This window comes from Tupaia chinensis, unplaced genomic scaffold, assembly GCF_000334495.1.
Source record: "Tupaia chinensis unplaced genomic scaffold, TupChi_1.0 Scaffold000161_1, whole genome shotgun sequence".
Classification (NCBI taxonomy): domain Eukaryota; kingdom Metazoa; phylum Chordata; class Mammalia; order Scandentia; family Tupaiidae; genus Tupaia; species Tupaia belangeri.
The window spans coordinates 4,545,932-4,565,727 of record NW_006159632.1 but is presented as its reverse complement, the minus strand read 5'-3'; the positions used below and the strand labels follow the sequence as shown (position 1 = coordinate 4,565,727).

General features: G+C 51.4%; 1 protein-coding gene across 1 annotated transcript in view; it reads left to right on the top strand.

Moving 5' to 3' along the window:
* Nucleotides 1–19,796, top strand: part of TRIM67 (tripartite motif containing 67) — a 33,817-nt gene that overhangs the window by 2,656 nt on the left and 11,365 nt on the right. The window contains exons 3-6 of the mRNA XM_014586801.2: nucleotides 14,931–15,026; nucleotides 16,745–16,867; nucleotides 18,044–18,154; nucleotides 19,074–19,233. Of these exons, the coding sequence (XP_014442287.1) occupies nucleotides 14,931–15,026; nucleotides 16,745–16,867; nucleotides 18,044–18,154; nucleotides 19,074–19,233 (490 nt within the window). The remainder of the gene's footprint in view (nucleotides 1–14,930; nucleotides 15,027–16,744; nucleotides 16,868–18,043; nucleotides 18,155–19,073; nucleotides 19,234–19,796) is intronic.

The following is a 19,796-nucleotide window of genomic DNA, read 5'->3' as shown; positions in this document are numbered from 1 at the left end:
TTTCTTTCTTTCTTTCTTTTTTTCTTTCTTTCTTTCTTTTGGCCTTAGGCTACCTGCGCTTGCCAGAGAGAGATGGGGGGGGTGAGAAATCACCCCCTCAGGGATGGCCAGGCCTCAGTCCCTTCTCCATCCTCTTCCTGGGATTTTAGGCATGCATGCACATGCACTCAGTGTGAGTTTCGAGGTGTGAGGTCGGGACTCAAACCATGGTTGGTTCTGTGGGAATCCAGTGCCTCAAGCACCACACCACCTGCTGGCCCTGGCCCCCCTTTTAAGAAGGGAGAGCCCTCACCCTGCCTGGGACCCTCACTGGGGACAGTGGAAGCTCTTACTAAGACAACCAGGCACACCTGCCTCTGTGACTGCCCACAGCCTCCTTCCCCAGGGACTCATTCTGCAGTGACTTGTGTCACTCCGCAACCTATGGCTGACAATGTGTCCTTGGGCCTGACTCTGAGAGAAAAGAGAAGCCATCAAATCTGGCCAGGCCCTTGGTCAAGCTCTAAGGCCAGACTGTGGGGGTCTTTCTCGCTAACGTTGACCTATAGTTTCCATCCTGAGGTCTGAGTTGAGCCACTGAGCTCACTGCTCCCAGAGATCAATGAGGCCTGACAGAGTTAAGAGTCCCTTGTTCAAGGACTACTAGGTGCACCCACAAATTGGACATGGATTATTTAGTGCACTCTTTCTCAATACACCCTCGTTGGGAAGAGGCAAGAAGTCTCCAAGCAGCCCAATATGTACTTGGAGAAATACGAACTTGGAGCTAGGAGGAGAGACACAGGAAAATAAAGGAATTGGCCAAGGCTTCCTTCCATCACCCAGCCGGATAGAGGAAGGAGCATGGACGAGAGAGAAAGAGACTAACCGTTTCTGCCTGGAGTTGTTCATATAAACACACACATATATCATGCACACACACATAAAATGTCGTTACTGCGTATAGTTCGATTTGCTACGATGAGCATATGTTACTATAATTTAACATTTTAAAATAAAAAATGAGAAAGCAAATGAACACTTTACAAATTCATCCAGGAGAGGAAGTTTGCACAATAGATGGGAAGAAAAGGAATGTGGGTCCAAATCCTAGCTCGGAAACAGTGGTCCTCAGTCAGGGCCAATTTGCACCCCCACCCCCAGCCCCTTCCAGATGGTGCCAACGTCTGAAACATTTTGGGTCGTCACATCTAAGAGGTGCCGCTGGCATCTAGTGGGGAGAGGCCAGGGAGGTTGTTACACACCCTCCATTGCAGAGAAACCCCCCCCCAACCATTACCCAGACCCAAATGTCCATGGTGCTTCCATTGAGAGACCCCGCTCTGTCTCAGGGCTTTAATCACATCAAAAATATCTACCATGGGTCATCGCGGTAAGGATTAAGTGTAATATATGTTTGGCCTCTGGCACAGTACCTGGCCCATTACCTGTTACCCGTTATTTTTATAGTCCTAATACTTAAAACCAGTGGGCTTGCAGAGAGCTGCAGGGAAACAACCAACACTGCTCATTTGGCTTCCTTGACTCAGTCACCTGGAGGAAAACTGAGCTGGTAACTTTTAGTTCTGTTTATGCTGAGTCCTAAAATAGCTTTGAGCTGAGTGGAAAGATCTGCTTTGAATTAGTTATCGTTCCATGACATTTTGTTGCTTATCGTTTCATGGTAATTGTGGCACCCGTACTTACTGCATGGTTTAAGTGAATAGGCATCATTTTACAAATAAAGAAATCATTTGCAAAGATGTTGTGATCAATTACCAAGCAGGAAGTATATGTTCTAAATCTCACATTCATATTTCAAAAGCCGTTAAATTTCCCAGCCTAAAGGGACAAAACTAATTCCGGGCGTTGCCATCCACATGTTCAGAATTAGTGAGGATGGAAACCAAAGAGAGATGGGACGACAGTTTTCAGTCTTAAGCGAGATTAAGCGCCTTACATGGCAAGTAGGTTGGACGATGAGCTATGGTCTCAAGAACCAAAGTCATGTAGGGAGAATCAGTGGTCCCCTCTGGCTTGGTGTCAACAGCCATTTCGAAACATTTCTACCCTCCACTGACAATGCAAAGTTATGAGAAAATACGGAAAGCACACGTGACACCCGCTTGCTGGCGTGGGTAGGGTGACCTGTGGGAAGATGGCTGTGCAGGGTCTAGCATCTCATGGAACTAAGACGTCCTCCTAAATCCAGAGGGGACACTGAGACGCTTCTGTGAAAACCTCTTTTCCAGACTGCTGTTCTTCAGCGGGTGCTGTTGTTTTTACAGAGGAAGGGAAATCACTGAGCACACTACGAGGAGCCAGGGACGGAGAGCCGGAGAAGAGAGAGGAGGGACTGGGTGGGCTGTGGTCTTGCTTTGCATCTAGACTGGTGAGCTGCGAGGGAGGCTGCTTCAGGGGGATGAACCAGAGTGCTGCGTTTTGGACTCCCACTGTGGTGGCATGAACTCTTTAAGAGATCTGAAGGCTCTAGATTCTTTTCATTATCATTGTCTAAAAATCCCAGCATTCATGGCAAAGCCCACTTGCGCTCCCAGAGCTAGAACCTGGACAACAGCCTTCCCCTAGCATTCCGGACCAAAGCTGGCTTCATCCAAACCTGCTTTTTTTGCTTCTCTGGTGTGACTGGACCTTGCTTCTGATAAGTGATCCTTGGGTGAAGAAACATATAGGTGACACTGAGATCTATTTTAAGACAAGATGAATTATCACCTTTTAAAAACAGTGTTAACAACCTAAGGTCTTGGCTAAATGTGTTTTATATAATTCTCCTAGAAGAGAATTAACCAATTCAAAGAACTTCTGAGGGGGGGAGGTCCCATGTGTTTTGAAAGAAAGGATAAGAAAGGGCGGCTTTCTGAGTGTTGCACTTTGCCTCTTAATTATGGAGTTGTTTTTCTCAGAGCCAGGCAGAGAGGGTTACTGCGGGCCCCTTGGAAGACTATGCAGAGGTAAAAAGGGTAGAACTGAAGATGACCACACAGATTGGGAGCGGATGGCCCTCCTGTCACGATTCATGGGTGTGCCGTAACGTGCTGCAGTGGTCACTAGGCGGCTGGGGTAATGCTGTATGTTTAGCCTGCGGTGGGAGGGCTTTTATGTGAGTGGACACTCATGGCCATGGGGCCTTCCCTGCGGGTGCCAGCAACACAGAGTGCTCTAGAGCGGAGGGATCTCTTAATCTCTGAGACAGACTAGGGAAAGGGTTGGCAACTGTGGCCCACTGTCTCTTTTTGTAAATGAATTTGTTTCTAAAACTTCTTTTTTATTTATTGTCAGAGGGCACGTATATTCACCAAAAAGAAAGAAGGAAAGAGAGATGAGAGAGAGAGAGAGAGAGAGAGAGAGAGGAAGAACTCACCAATGGAATATGTTCACAGCACAATCCTTTTTCCTCTGTTTCTCCCTCCCCGTCAGGATTTTGGCACACATGCACACGTGCCTGGCATGTGTTTCAAACCGCTGGGGTAAGATTTGAACTGTGGTCAGCCATGTGGGATTTGGCTCCCAACGCACAGCACTTAACCCCTGTGCAAGGGGGCCAGCCTATAAAGCTTTCTTGGAACATGGCTACACTCATTAGTCTGTGTATCACCTCTGTCTGGTTTTGGCTACAGTGGCTTTTGGACAAGGTAAATACAGTCATGTGTGGCTTAACGGCAGGTAGAGACAAGCGCTCATCAAGAACTCTGGACAGTCGGAAGTCTGTAGCTCCGTGCATTCTGAGAGATGCATCCTCAGGCAATTTCATCCTTCTGCAAACATCGCAGAGTGTACTTCCAGAAGCCTAGGCAGCATAGCCTACTACACCTCAAGGCCACATGGTATAATCTTATGGGATTGCCATTGTACATGCAGTCCAGTCTGTCTTTAATGGAAATATTGTATGTGGTGCATGACTGTCGTTGCAACAGAGATTATGCCTTGAAGAACCAAAATGCTTTTTTTAAAGAGGTTATTTTGCTATTAGAGCATGTGCACTCTCCAGAGAGAGACAGAGAGACAGAGAGAGAGAGAGAAAGTGAGAAATCCCCCCCGGGGGGGCTAGCCACACTACAATTCCTTCTCTTTCATTCTCTTAGGATTTCGAGCATGCACGCACATGCACCTGGTATGTTTCAAGCCACCAGGTCCAGGACTCTAACCATGATTGCATGTGTGGGAGTCCAACACCTTCATCACTATACCACCTGCTGTCTCTCCCAAATGCTTTTTATCTGGCCCTTGATAGGAAAAAAGTGCATTGACATCTAGATGAGGAACTTGTCTCTGAAGCGTGGCCCATTGCCCAGCCGTATCAGCATCACCTGGGAGCTTACTGGAAATGCAGAACTGTGCATTTCACACAGTCCTGCTGACTCCGAATTTGTGTTCTAGCAACAGCCCTAGGTGTACATTAAAGTTTGAGAAACAGCGATGGGCTCTTTTTTGAGCTCTAGGGTACCAGACACATGACTCTCACTGCAAGTTGTCTGAGAAATGGGTGAGTCCTTTCAGTAAATGGACTTAGGGGGTCTGAGAGATTTGAACCAGCATTTCATTCATCACTCTGAGCACCAATAGCATCTTAAAGTTAAGAAGACTGTGGGTGCTGAGGGATGCTATGGGGCTCACAGACGACTTGGCCCAAGATGGGCAGGGCTCTCTGAAGGGCAGGAGGTGTCTGCAAACTGGAATAGGGCAGAATGAGAAGGAGTCAAGTAGGGCAGTGGGAAGGGAGAGGCGAATTGCCTTGGCTAGGGCACATAGGACAAAAGAGTTTGAGGACTAGAGGGGATAAAAGAACACGGCCTCTTTGGCATGTGGTCAAAGGGGAGAGAAATGATTTGGAGGAGAGAGAGGGTAGAGAAGGATCTGCAAGGACAGGGCAAGGTGAGGTGGGGCCAAGGAGGCCGAGAGACTAAGTGACAGATAAATCGAATAGGAGTGTGGACACCTGCCAGTTCTCGCTCCAGATGGAGGGGCTGAGCCTAGTCACATGGTCTCTGAAAAGTCTGTTCAGTGAGTCGTTTAAAAAAATTAGGTCAAGGATGTATTAGGAAATTTAGTCAAATACTTGTATTTATCTGGCCTCTCAATCATTGTTTATTGTTCGATTCTGGGTGGCAGCTAGGAAACCAGGAAACCAGTGAAATGTGAGTCACTGGAATTGGCAGACCTCATACAAAGCAGAACTGAGACATCAGCGTCTCCATTGCCATACGGTTGGTTGGCTTTACCTGTCAGCGAGCTGTGTACCCACATACTAAAAGTAATCACTGGCGTTTACTGTAATAACATCAAAGCTGATGACGGCTCTTGACCATAATGTCTTTCTTCCGAGCTTATGCCTTTGATGAGTATTTACTCTTCAATTCACCTAATTACTTATTCGGTCAGTGAATGAGTCTAAGGTCTATGTCACGTCAGGCACTGTTCTTAACTCTCAGGACACGGAGGATTTTCTTCTCTCAAAAGCATCAATAAGAGAAAGATAATATACATACAAATCAGTAAAATAGCTAATTTCTGCTAGTGGTAAGTACTAAGATGAAAGTAAAAACAGTGTGCTAAAAAGTGCTTACACAGACTTCTTTGGAGGGGAGGGCTGGCGGAGCTCTCTGAGGATGTGCTCAAGCTGAGGCTCGAAGACTGGGTGAGAAGGACCCAACGCTGCATGATTCTGAAGGTGGCATATTTCACAGAGAAAGCAAAGTCAAGAACCAGAGGTGGAAAGATGACTAATGTGCTTGAAGGACAGAAATGGGCCATGGGTTTGGAACAGAATGAAGACAATACACAAGTGGCTAGAGCAGGGAGATGGGCAGGGCAGGCGATACAGGGGACAGGCTGGATGCAGTGGTAAGTGCAGTTACCACTGGATAGCTGTAAGCTGAGACTGATTTTTTTTAAGATTCACTTATTTTATTCTATTTATCATAATCACTTTTTTTTTTTTTTGTAAAAAACAGAATGAGCGAGAGAGAGAAAGTGAGAAAACAAGCTGCCAGATCCAGGACTGAAACCACAGTTGGCCATGTGGGAGTCCAGCACCCCAACCACCTGCCACAACATCCAAGAGAGTGATTAAAAAACAAAACAAAACACAAAAACCCCTCCAATTTCCGTTTGGAAAATAGAAGATGCGGGGTAAGAGTGGTGGCAGGAGGACCAACTAGGCTATTGCAATAGTTTGGATTATAAATGTGAGACTTGAATTAGGAGAGAGGCAGCTGAAGGAGAGAGAAGATTATTCATTCACATCCTGTGTGTTTCGGGGGGCAGTTCTCTGAGCTCCTTGGACTTGTGGTTTGGTGTCTTTCATTGTTTTTGGAAAATTCTTATCTACTGTCTCTTCAAATAATTATTCTAGTCTATTTTCTCTCTCTCATCCTTCTGGGACTCTAATGGCAGCGTGTATTAGATTGTATGCAATTGCCCTACAGTTCTTAGATGCTCTGTTCTTCCTTTCTTTAATCAGTCTTTTGTCTCTAGTTGAGTTATTTTTCAAGCTCACTGATTCTTTCCTACACTGTGTCAAGTCTACTGATCAGCCCCCTTCTGCTCCTGCCCACATTTCTCACTTGTCCTGCCCTAGCAGAAGGGTGTCTTACCATAGGAGTCCTCGACTCTTCTGCACATCACTCAGAAATAAATGGTTTTTCTTCTCCCTTCCCTTGGCTGCAAGGGGGTCTTCATTTTTGCCATGGAGCGTTATTTATTTTTTTTAATTTTAAGTTATGTCATCATAAATTTTATAGGTCCTTGAAAGCTACTTTAAATCCCTTTGAAAATAATAGATGAATAAACAAGGGGGAAAAAGCCTGCTTGAGTAAAATCAAAGAGAACTAGAATACTCTGGAAAATTACTCTAATTCTGAGAAGTACCCTGGTTTCTGTCACAAAAACTAAAGGTTTCTCGGAAATGTTTAGATCAAGGAATAGGAATGTGCTCCTGTTTCCTGCCACTAACAGACTTCAGGCGGACTGTGCCTGGTGTAGACAGCACCACTCGCCTCATTTCCCGTCTTCCACGTGAACATCACCATCGTATCAGCTCACTTGGAGGGGGTGAATAATACCTCTCAGATTGGAAAACACTTAAAATAATGCAATGTTCTCTGCTAGGCCCACGTTTAGATTTTTTTTTTTTTTCCTTTTAGGAGGAAGGGGTTTCCCGTTGATCCCCTCAGCTATAGATAAGATATTTCCTGTCATACATACGACTCTTGGCATAAAACGCTGCCCAGTGGGGAGTAAACAGTCTTTTTGATGACCTGAATGTCCTTTCAACTTCTTTTCTCTATTTGGAACATTTTTCTGAGTACTTTGATTTTGCTTGATTTTCTCTTTCTTTTGCTGTAATTCAAAATGGTAGAAACACACATCTAGCACTTTCTGAGCAAGTTTAAAAGTGACAGCTTGCAGTATTCCTCACACTCACAAACAGGGCCTAATATCTTCATGTGGCTGATGACAAATGAGGGCCTTTTTTACTGTAATTTGCCCCAGAGTGTAAGAAGTAAAATTGCATGATTATCCTAATATTATATTGCATACCATATGTAAAGCGAAAACAGAGTTCTTGTCCTTGCTCCTGCTCCTTGGCTCATTTCACAAATGTCCTTGTCATGTTGTGTTCTTAAAAAGTAATTGATTTACTTAATAAATATTTATTGGACACTTGTAGCCTTTACAAAGATAAAACAAGCAAGATCTCCATGTCCTAAGAGCACACAACTTAGTGGGAAAAAAAAAAACAAAACAGTAAATGGGGCCAGCAGTTAGCGTAATGGCTATGTCGCTGGACTCCCATGTAGTCGACCGCGGTTCAAGTCCCAGACCGGTGGCTTAAACTCACGCCAGGCGTGTATGCGTGTGTGCCCAAGATCCTGAGAGGAGAATGGAGGAGAAGGGATTGTGACATGGCCACCCTCTCTGGGGGGTGATTTCTCACTTTCTGTCTCTCTGTCACTGTCTTTCTGGCGAGCGCACACACCCTATAGCAAAACCCTCCCCCTCCCCTGCCAAAAAGCCAGTAAGTGCACAGTGACTGTAGAATGGAATGAGGTGCAAGACGGCAGAGATGCTGGGAAAGGGACGAAAAGGGACGACTCAACAGACTTGGGGGGGAGGTCAGGCAAGGGGTGCAGGGACATGTGAGCTGAGGTCTGAGTGAGCGTGGACATTGGCAGAGCTGGGAGAAGGCATGTCAGACGAGGAACAGCAAGTGCAAAGGCCCAGAGCCCGGAGCAGCGTGACATTATGTGAAGACGGCTTGTGTCTCGACGGTGGTGGGCACGGCTGCTGCCCTGCCTGTTAACTTAAACAGGAACTGTCAGGCCTGAGTCCCAGGAGGGCATGGATTTCCCAGTTACTCTGGATCTGGCTCCTGTGCATGAGAGCTCTTGAGGGTGACTGCGCAGGAACCGGCCCCTTGTCAGAATGAGAAGTGCCTGGATGCCTGTCGGTGTATCTAATGCTAGGAAGCCAGTTCCCTGTGAGATCTCCCGTCAGCCCTGCCCCTTCGTGTTTCTGACCTCAGTATTAAGTCCTAGCTGAGAAAGTTTCGGCTTGTCAACGCCCACAGCTTGAGCAAGCTGGACTCTCCCACCCACTGCCGCATGCTCACCTGGTACAGGGGCTCCTTGGGAAGTCTGAGACAGCATTTGGGAGTCAGAGTCTAAAGCTGAGGGTGGTGGGGAAAGAAGGGGCCTTTCACCATCTCCATCTCGGAGGGACTGTCTGTATGAAGGTTCGGCAGGAATCACGAGTTACAACACAGCTTCCTTCGTGAGCGTCTAGTCTCCTAACAGCTAGATGGGAGAGTCCTCTGTTGCTAGAAAAAGAAGCCAGCTCCGTCTAAGTTGAATCAAAGGGAATTTATTGGAAAAATAACACATTTTCCTAAGTACTCACAGGATCAGTGGGAGCTTTGACAGCCAGGTTCGAAACCGACAACAGGGCGTGCACAGACAGCAGGGAGCGTGTGCAGGTCCTTCCCAGCACTCGCGGTATCAGCTCAGCCCTCCTCACGGCACCCCTGGAAGGCACCTGCTGGAGGAGGAGAAAGGGGTCCACCCACAGCACCGACCCGGGGAGCTGGGATCTCAGCCAGGTGTCTGGCCCCGAAGGCTTCCCATGTGCTGAGAAACAGGACTTGTGGGTGTGGTCTGATGGCTGGAGACTGGTCAGGAAACTTCAGAACAAACCCTCCCTTTCCAGGTCTTTCTGCTACCTTGCTCAGTTTCCAATTCCAAGGAGGTGGCACCCTGCTGGCCCCCAGTTCGGGCAGGTGCCCGCCCTTGTCAGGATGAAGGCTGTTAGGGCCCAGACTCCAGTACCCCAGACTCCCATGCGGAAGAGCCAGCTTCTCGAACAAGACTGGGAGATTGTGGTGAAGGGTCCTGGTTGTTAAGAACAGGAAGACCAGGGTCCCTGCGGTTGAGAAGAAGCCCTCTCTGGGGTGGGCAGCTTGGGAAGGGGGGTGCATGGGTGCCCCAAGGAGCAGAACTACACGTGACCTAGGGTGGTGGCACCGGAGCCCTACTCTGGGAAGCCAGGGCCCACCCTTGCTCCTCACCGCGCCTAAAGCAGAGTGCCAAACTGTTAATTCAGAACACGCTGTTGAGACCCTGTTCTGCACAGGCGCTGGCCTGGAGACCCAGAGGCAAATGAACTGCTCACTCAAGAAGTCGCGATTCAGAGAGGGCTGCAGGCAGGAACCTAAAACAGACAGTGACAAGGGTGACCACTGAGGTATGCAAGAGGCCACAGGGAATGAGGACGGATTCTGGGAAGGCGACGGAAGCAGGCACGTATCCTGAGTGGACACAGGGCTGTGGCCAGTGGCAGCTGCATGAAGGCTGCTAACTCTGGGAGGGAAGAGGGTCCCTGGGAGGTAAGAGCTGGGTTGCAGATTAGCGCAGGCAGGGCGAGTGTGGTCCCCACACCTCCCACATCGCGGGTGCCGCAGAAGTCTGCTGAATGAATAAGTCGGTGAACAGGGGAAAGTGGACAGGCAGGCTGAGAGGCTGGGCTGTGCTCTGCCTGAACCCCAAGGCCAGAGGAACAACAAGAGGACACTGGCCGAGACAGACTGCCTTCCTCCAGCCAGGGCAGGCCAGGGCAGGCCAGGGCTCACCCCGGCATTCAGGTTTAAGCTGCTGGGCTGGGAGCCTCCTACTCTAAGTCCTCAGTATTAGTGTCTGGGGCTGCGTGGATGCACCCAACGCACCTCAGCCCAGAGGCTCAGACCCACAGGCACCTGTAGCTCACAGGCCTGGAGGCCGAGGTCCGGACCCAGTGCCAGCAGGGCCTGGCGCCCTCCCCTGGGAGGCTTTGGGGAAGACCTCTCCAGGTCTGTCTTTCATTTTGGTAGTTCCATAGCAGCATAATCCATCCTCATGTGACATGCTCCCCGTGTCCATGTCTGCCTCTGTGTCCAAATGTCCCCTGTATAAGGGCACCAGAGAGAGACACACCAAGAGAGAATCAGAAATTACCCCCAGAGGGGATGGCCATGCCACACTTCCTTCTGGCCCATTGTTTTCTCAGGATCTTGGACACGTACGCATGCACACCTGCCAGCATGAGTTTCAAGCCTCTGGGTCCGGGACGCGAACTGTGGTCAGGCATGTGAGAGTCCATCGACCTAACCACTATGCCACATGCTGGCCCCAAAGTGCTGCTCTGTTTCTGTCTGTAGGTCTGGTGCTGCACCTGCCTCTGTGCGGGGCGGTGGGAGGTGGGGGGTGGTGGCCGAGGCTCAGCACTGCACTTCTGAGCCCTTTAGGCTGCCCACCAGGCTGGTTCTGGCTGCTCGAAGAAGACTGGACAAAGCCACTGTGTGCCGGCTCGGGGTGGGGTGTGGGCTGCAGGGCAGGGGACCCAGCTATGGCTGGGTTGCTCAGGGAGGGAGTGAGCGGGTCAGGGAGTTCTATCTAGTGTGACTAGAGCCAGGCCAGGTTGGAGGTGGTGGCTGACCTAGAAATAGTTAACACCCGAAGTCATGAAAAGTGTGCCAGTCTCTGGGTCGGGGCGGCCAGCCGGTGCCCGGGACCATATGGGGTTCTGTGCCCTAGAAACAGTGGGTTCAGGCGGCCCACATGGCCGTTTAATCATGCCCAGCGTGTGAGAGGATTGAGGCCTGAATGACAGGGAGCCAGGCGGACGGAATCTAGAGCAAACCTGACCCACTGGCATGGATATCCAGGGAGCGCTCGTGTGTTGGCACCATGCCACCCGTTGTGTGGCTCAGAGGGGCTCGGACAGCTGGTGGGGCCCAGCCACAGGACAGGGCGCTGCGGCAGCCACCCAGGCCACCCAGCTAAAGACAAGATTGGTCCTGGGAGCCAGGCCCCGTTCTGGGAGTTGGAAGGGCGCTCCACTTGGGGAGGGTAGTGAAAGCTTCAGGAGGAGGGGATGGAAGGGTCCTTGTAGGTGGCTGGATGTTGGTTGGCAAAGCTGGAGAGGGAGAGGCCCAGCTGGTAGCATGGTGATTAAGGTGACTGCATCCCATGTGACTGACTACATGGTTCAAGTCCTGGACCCAGAGGGTTGAAAAACATGCTGGGCACATGTGCATGTGTATCCAAAATTCTGAAAGAAGAGACAAAGGAGACCATTCCCTAAGAGAGGGGTGCTTTCTCACTCTCTACCCCTCTGTCTCTGTCTCTTCCAGCAAGAGCACACACTCCCTAGGAATTTAAAAAAAGAAAAAGAAAAAAACAAAGAGAGTAAGCAAGCTGGAGGTGGGGTTGGGGGCATCGAGGCAGAGGGGCTGGAAGAGACAAGGCAGGAGGAAAGAACGAGGGTCCGCGGACCCAGTTTGACACGAGGGTGGGAAGGACAGCCAGAGAGGCAGAGCCAGGGAGAGCGGGACAGCCGAGGGACTGGGCCTTGAGTCGGCTGGCAGGGAAGGACGTTGCCGAGTGGGGAGATGGCGTTCACTGAGCCGGCTGGAGAGGGAGCAGTGAGGAGTCGTTGGGTGGCGGGAGTCAGTTCCGAGTGCCCTGCAAGCCGTGGCCTTCGTCAAGTAATTGCACACGGCCTTGGCAACGGGGCAGGCTGCCTCGAGCCCAGGACCCGTCTGACACGCCGCCCACCTGGCTGCAGCTCTCCCCGGGGTTGCCCTTTACCAGGCTGCAGGGGTGGGTAGGGCCGAAGGGAGATCCCATAGGTGAGAAAGGCGCACCCAAAATCCGTGCTCATGTGGGTTCCTTCCCCAGGCTCCTCAAGCAGGTGGACAGTAGTTCCTAGCCCCTTTATGTTAAAATGAGAGTATTATTTTATTCTTACTCTTTATGAAATAACTTTAAGATGTTGGACAAGTTCACAGAAAGCTTTAGGTTAAAAGAAAGAAAAGTGCCCACGTTTACGAGTGCCACCGCACCCAGGCGTGCACCCGAGCGCCCCTCACAGTGCGGCACCTGATTGTCTTCGAATTCACTGTCTATGTAACGTGTGCATTATATGTACTTTTTGTATGCCATCTATTTCACATATACATGTCCATTATACACTCCTCTGTACTTCACACGCTTCACCAGAAACACCCTCCTCGGGCCTGCAGGTGGTATGGTGGTTAAGGCGCTGGACTCCCGTGTGGCCAACGGTGGTTCAAGTCCCAGACCTGGCATCTTGCTTTCTCACTTTCCTTGTCTCTCTCTGGTGAGCACGTGTGCCCTATAGTAAATTTTAAAATAATAACGGGACCAGCAGATGAAGTAATGGTTACGGTGCTGGATCCCACGTTGTTGACTACGGTTAGAATCCCAGACCTGGTGGCTTAAAACTCACGCCGGGCGCATGTGCGTGTGTGCCCAGGATCTTGAGAGGAGAATGGAGGAGAAGGGATTGCGGCGTGACCATCCCCCCTGGGGGTGATTTCTCGCTTTCTGTCTCTCTCTCTCTCTTTCTGGTGAGTGCATGCACCCTATAGCAAAAATCTCTCAAAAATTTTAATTGATTAAATAAATATTTCTTAAAAAATAAAATGAGGGGCCAGTAGGTGGGCTGGTAGTTAAGGACATCGGACTCCCACGTGGCCAACCATGGTTTGAGTCCCGGACCTGGCAGTTTGCTCTCTCCTTTCTCTCTCGCTCTCTCTCTCTCTCTCTCTCTTGCTCTGTCCCTCTCTGATCAAATTAAAATAAATAAATAAGGTTAAATAAAAATAATTCTTTAAAAAAGGGGAAAAGAAAAAGAAAAAAATGGCCTCCTTGTGTGTAAAGTGAGAAGCTGGACTGTCTTGTTCTGAAGCCCTCTGTCTAACTTCCTGGTCTCCTAATGGGTGGTTCCAATGTCAGAGAACAGGGACCAAGTTTAGAAGGAGTTGACTTAGGGGCTTCTCCATGGAGACCGTGTCTCTATGGGCATCCAGCTGGGTAGTTTAGATGCACCTGTAGACTGCAGACCTAGAAGCAATCGAAGAGAGGCCAGGAGTGCTTGGGTGGCATTACTCACCTGAGAGTCGGAGCCCTAATGGTGGTCACAGGTATGGACACCACATCACGGTGGGGTGGTCACTACAGAGCTACAAGATGAACCGTCCAGAGGGCTATGGGCTAGAGGGTACCAGAGCCGGGATTTGAACATCATTGGCCCAGGGTGCTCAGGCCTCATGCATAGTCAGCCTCCAGCACTGTCTAGAACATGAGTGCAGGGCCTCGAAGGGTGCAAGCTGGCTTCCCAGAGTGCCCAGCAAAGCGGAGCTGGTGAGGGCTGCTGACAAGACCTGGGGCGGGCTCTGGCCTCGGCTTCCACCCAGCCAGGTGGCCCGAACAGGTTTTGTGCTGTCTGTGAACTCGGGCTCTGTGGGAACATAATTCCACCCTTAAAGGGACTGGAAGATTAAATCTATAAATCGCAGCTTTTTTGATTCATGTTAAAATTTACAGTCATTAACTAAGATTCCTCTTCCCTTTGATATCTCCTTTCTTCCGAAGAGTTTGGTGTAACCAACATACGCTAAGACTGAACACTCCATGTCCTTTCTCAAATGGCAGGTTCGTCCTTCGGACCAGAAAGGGACACTTTTCCGTGTCCTCTGCTAGCACTCCAAAGGGTCCCCATGGAGAAAACTAAACATGTCCCTCAAAATGCTCAAGCAAAATCCCCATGTTGCCAAAAGAGACCAGTCGTCCTTTTACGCCAAAACCCTTTGCTCCTTTTCCGCTAAAATCAGCACGCCTGGTTTCCATGTGTCGTTACCTGGGTAAGAGGAGGTGACCTGCGGTCATTTCACACGCGGAGGCTCTGGGGCGGAGAGGACAGCGTGTGTGTGGGGAGGACACCGTACACTGTCCCCCAGGGTTCGGCGGAGGGTCCTGGGGTGCTTGGCCCTCAGATGACCTCTCCAGGAGGGGACTCAGGTGGGAGCCCAGTGAGCCAGGCTGCAGAGACCTCTCACTGTGCGATCATTCCCCTCCTGCCCAGTGTCGCCTAAGGTCAAGAGTTTCCTCAGAACCATCTGATCATAGGCTCCTCGCCAGGTGGGAAGCAGGTCAGCTGGCCTGGGGGAGGCCTGGGCTGCTGGCCCGGATGCTGGGCAGAGGGTGCCCGAGCTGCACTCACCAGGTGCTCCGGCAGGCGGAAGCTTGCTGGGCCGCCCTGGGAAGGTGCCCGTCGCGTGATGGGCCTGCTGGGTCTGCTCCATGCTTAGCAAGTGCCTGCAGGCAGCCAGTCATTTCGCTTCTCATTCAGCCACTGAGCAATTGTTTAAAGTATTCTTACCACAGGGTGCTCGCGCTGGCAGGAAACCGGAGCACGGGCTGCAGGGACCCATGGCCTGCAGGGACGGGGTCTGAAGAGGTCTCTTCATAAGTGAGCTGCTTGCTCGCTTGCTCGTGGGATCAGCTCCACCCCCCCTTATAAGCTTTTATTCCAAAGTGCAAACTGTGTGCTCTTAACACCTACTTTCACTCTGTAATTCGTGGTATCTTTATCAGGCACAATTATCTCAGGCCTTGAATGGAGTTTCTGACAAGGCGAAGGAAGCAAAGGAGTTTCTGGTCCAGCTCAGGAACATCCTGCAGCAGATCCAGGTGAGTGCGCCTTGGGGCTGGGACCGCGCGACTCGGGGCTGGGACACTCTGTCCCAGGTTGGCAAAGTGCACGGAGCTCCGGGTAAGAAAGGGAACACCCTGACAGCCTTCTGTCCGTAGTGACCACTAGGAGGTGGGAGCGTGCTACAGCATGCCTTCCGGGCTACGGGTGCTGCATGTGGCATGCACTGACACACGAGGAACACGTGACATGGAAGGGAGTTTTATTCGAAGCCGTTAGGGAGAATCTCCCAGTAGAGAGCTGGAAAGCGGTGAGGTGACCAGCTGCCCACGACCTGGAGGCCCTGCGGGGTCGGCCTGTGCTACATCAGTACCCAATACGCCTGTTAGTCAATGCAGGGAAACATGAACACACCACTTACCACGTCATGTATGAGCCGAGCTCCTGCTGTGTGTCATGTACTGAGCCTGACACAGACAGGAAGATCAAAGAGGCGCAGCCGCTGGCCTTGGGGAGGCCTGTGTTTCGGTAGTGAGTGCACACACGTGTGCTGCCGTATGTGCACACAGAGTGGGGCTGTTTGTACACACCAGGAGCCCAGAAGGCACTCACGTGTCTGAATGGAGAAGAGAAACAAGGCTGACTACTCCCGTAAGCCCCTTCCTGCCTATCAGGTCACAGTGCAGACTCCAGCCCCGAGGTGGGGTAGTCAGAGCCCTGTGCTGGCCGTGCTCCGCCAACAGCCATGCGTCACAGGACGGCTGAGAGCAGTGAGCTACTTTCTCACCTTACGGGGCTGGGAGGCCCCAGGTCAACACGGGGCAGGCTGGCTCCTCTGAGGCCCTGCTCCTTGGGGGCAGACAGCTGTCTTCTTCCCGTGTCCTCTCTCGTATGTGTGCACACATTCTTTCTCATGGATAAAATAAAGACACTTGAGAAATTGCTTTAAATAAATAGAACTGAGAAAGACAGGCCTTATGGCAAGAGAACTATGTGTTTTGTTTTACTTCCGATTATAAAAAGCAAACGTATATGTTACACAAATTTTAGGAAGAAGGAAAAAATAAAACTAAGAAAAAGTTATGGATATCTCACCACCTGAAGCGACCACTCTAAGCATGTTGATGTGTGTTGTCCATTACTTTAAACACACAAGCATACACACACGCACACACATACACACACACACCCCATATATATGGGATTATACTGCACATAACTTGGATCCTGCCCTCATTTGTCCTCAGCAGTCTCTCTTGGCATTACAAAGGCTCCGTGAATGAAACCAGCAGATGGCATTAGAGTTTATGTCGCTGGACTCCCATGTAGTTGGCCGCGGTTTGAGTCCCAGACCTGCTGATTTGCAACTCATGCTGGGTGCATGTGTATGTGTGCCCAAAATTGCAAGAAAAAATGGAGGAGAAGGAATTGGGGCACGGCTGTGCCACTTCTTGCCTTCTGTCTCTCTGTATCTCTCTCTGTCTCTCTGGTGAGCACATGTGCCCCATAGCAAAAATCTCTCAAAGAAAGAAAGAAAGAAAGAAAGAAAGAAAGAAAGAAAGAAAGAAAGAGAGGCTCCACGAGCAAGGTTGGCATGACTACCAACACTCCACCACGCAGTGCTGAGATTCACTTTTGTATAGTTTCTGATTTAACGATGTCACCGACGCCTCTGGGCGAGCTGTCTGAATACCCCCTTGTGCACAGCACCCATCAGCTCTCAGCATCTTCTCCCTAAGGCTCTCTGCCTCCCCAGGAAAACGGACTGGACTACGAAGCCTGCCTGGTGGCTCAGTGCGATGCCCTGGTCGACGCTCTGACCCGGCAGAAAGCCAAGCTGCTCACCAAGGTGACTAAAGAGAGAGAGCACAAGCTGAAGGTAAGTACTTTGGTGGCCGGGGCACTGACCCCTACTGTGTCCTCGGCACCCAGTGGGGGGTGGAGCCCACGGGCGACACAGTAAGGTCATGTTAATTGAGTGATGCACAAAGGAATGAACGAACCAGGCAAGAGTGGGATGCGCGAGTGGGGTGACCGCCAGCAGTTACACTCAAGTGACTTGGCAGCAGCCAGGACCAGGCTGTTCCTTGGGAGCTGAGTCCAATCCCTGTGTCCTGTTGCTTTCAAGCCAGAATCCCACCCCCTCCTACCTACATCCCATTCCTATGGGACACTTTTGATCTCTTGCAGAACAGAAGTGACTGTTGACAGTGAGCTGGCTCCGCTCAGGTTGCCAGCTCTGCCGCCTCCTGCAGGCTCTCCCTGCAGCCTCATCCACACACCCACCATCAGCAGCAGTGTGGATCCCACAGGGCAGGGGTGGAAGTGAGGCTCGCCCTCACCTTACACTGAGCTCCTGGCTTAGGCAGGTGCATGAGTGCTCTTGCCTAAGGAAGGGCTCTGAGAAGCTCCACCTATGTCGGGGACATTTGCTAAATGAGGCGGAGAAGAGCCCTTTCGAGGAGAGAAGGAATGCGTGTTGGCGACGATCGTGGTTGACAATGGAACAGTGAGGCCCTTCGAGTGTCTCCAGTTTCCAGGGCATTACTGTCCAGATTTTTTTTTTTTTTTGAGAGATTTTCACTGTAGGGCGCGTGCGCTCGCCAGACAGACAGAGAGACATAGAGACAGAAAGCGAGAAATCACCCCCCAGGGGGGATGGTCATGCCGCAATCCCTTCTCCTCTATTCTCCTCTCGGGATCTTGGGCACGTACGCACACACGCCCGGTGTGAGTTTTAAGCCACCGGATCCGGGACTCGAACCGCGGTCAACCACGTGAGAGTCCAGCGACATAGCCATTACGCTAACTGCTGGTTCCCCAGATTTTAAGTTTTCTGTGCTGGGTGTTGCGGCCTTGCTGGTTGGGAAGTGAGTCCATGTATTCCCACATACAGAGGACGTGTGGGACTCAGGAGAGCCGCGAGAGGAGCACGCATGAGGTAGCATGGATCAGCGCTGCCCCCTCCGGGCTGCCTCTGCCAGTTCCTGACTCTCCAGGGCCAGGCTGTCCTTTCTCTGTGAGACGGTAACTTGGAGGCTTCTTTCTACTGCAGATGGTTTGGGACCAGATCAACCACTGCACCTTGAAGCTGCGCCAGTCCACCGGGCTGATGGAGTACTGCCTGGAGGTGATCAAGGAGAACGACCCCTCCGGGTTCCTGCAGGTGGGCTTCCTCCAGTTGGACTGCTACCCCCACACCAGCCCAGCTTTTAGGCAGGTTCTCCTTCGCTCATGATTCCAGAAGACCCAGAGTCTGATCTCGGCCTTGACTCTCACTAGCCATGACCCTAATCGTGCGTCGCTCCCAAGAGAGGAGGAGAAAGAGCATACTCTCTAGGCCCAGGGTGCCATACTTCAGCATCTCCCTGCAAATAGCAAAGGACAGGCCTCACCAAACAAGCTGGGAGCAGGGCCCATGGGCCGGCGTGCAGTCCTACAGGCCTGCCGCATCTCCCCAGCACTGAGCTGACTCAGGAGCACACCGGGATTCAGCTCTGTCCGTGGGGAGAGGATGCGGCCTCAGCAATTCCCCGAGAAGCGTGCACGGGGCCCTGGCCCTGCTGCGACACATGCACATTCTGGCGAGCAGGACTTCCCAGCGAAGGACAGCGGGGCTGTGGGTGTGACGCAGCCAGAGCCTGGAGCTGCAGACCCACTCAGACGAGGTTCACAGTGGGGAGGCAGCTTCCAAGCTCTGGGGGCTGGGGACGTACTTTCCTGAGATCTGGGGTAAACTGCTAGTACGCTTCGCTTGGCAAGGTCCTAGTTCTAGCAAAATGGACCCAGCTAAGGATGCCTTTGTGCTTTTGAGACAGCATCATATTCACTAAAGCCCAATTCCTTAAAGTGGCAAGCGCCGTCCTGCATCGTTTTATACTTAACACGACGGTGCTTTTAAAACAAGACCGAAGCAATCCAGTGAAGCTTGTATGGCTGGTGCTGTGAGGGTGGGGAAGGGGTCACTCAGTCCCTGCTATGGCCTAGCACGGCCCGCCTGTCCCCTTCCCACTCCCTTCCTCACCACTGGCTGCCCCCGTTTTCCTTTGCAAACTGGAACCCTGAACTCTGTGCTCCCCTTTAAGATCTCGGACGCCCTGATCAAGCGTGTCCAGGTGTCTCAAGAGCAGTGGGTCAAAGGTGCCCTGGAGCCGAAGGTGTCTGCAGAGTTCGATCTGACCTTGGACAGCGAGCCGCTGCTGCAGGCCATCCACCAGCTGGACTTCATCCAGATGAAATGTAGGGGTGAGCCGTGGTTGGCCCCAGTTCAATCGGTGCTTCTTCCAAGGGGCATCCAGTCTGACGGTGGCTCAGTGCTGTGGGAAGACTGAGGACAAACGGGGGGTAGTGTGGTTGTTGTTGGGGGGGTCACAGACTGAGGCTCAAGTCCCCACTCAGCACCCCCTGCTGGGTGAGCTGGTAGCACCAGTCTAAGCCCGAGAGTCCCCATTGGGAGAAGAATTGCTCATTCACTCAGAATCACTGGGTGTCTGCCGTGGGCCAGGCACTGCCGAAGGTGCTCAGGATGCCCCGATGACCTGGTCTGCGTGCCCTCGCCAGACCGAGCGTGTCCTAGAGCAGGAAGTGGACACTCACACAGATCCGTAATCTGATGCTGGAGAGCGGCAGGGCCCGGAGGAAGGGCAGGAAGGGCAGCAGTCAGTGTCAGGCAGGGGTGTGTTTGGAGGTGAGAAGGAGGGAGAGGGAGAGGAGGGAGACGCACTCAGATGTCCCAGGCAGCAGAGGGACAGCACGTGCAGAGGCCCTGTGGCAGGGAGAGCGACCTGGTGTCGCGGAGCGGAGGAGAA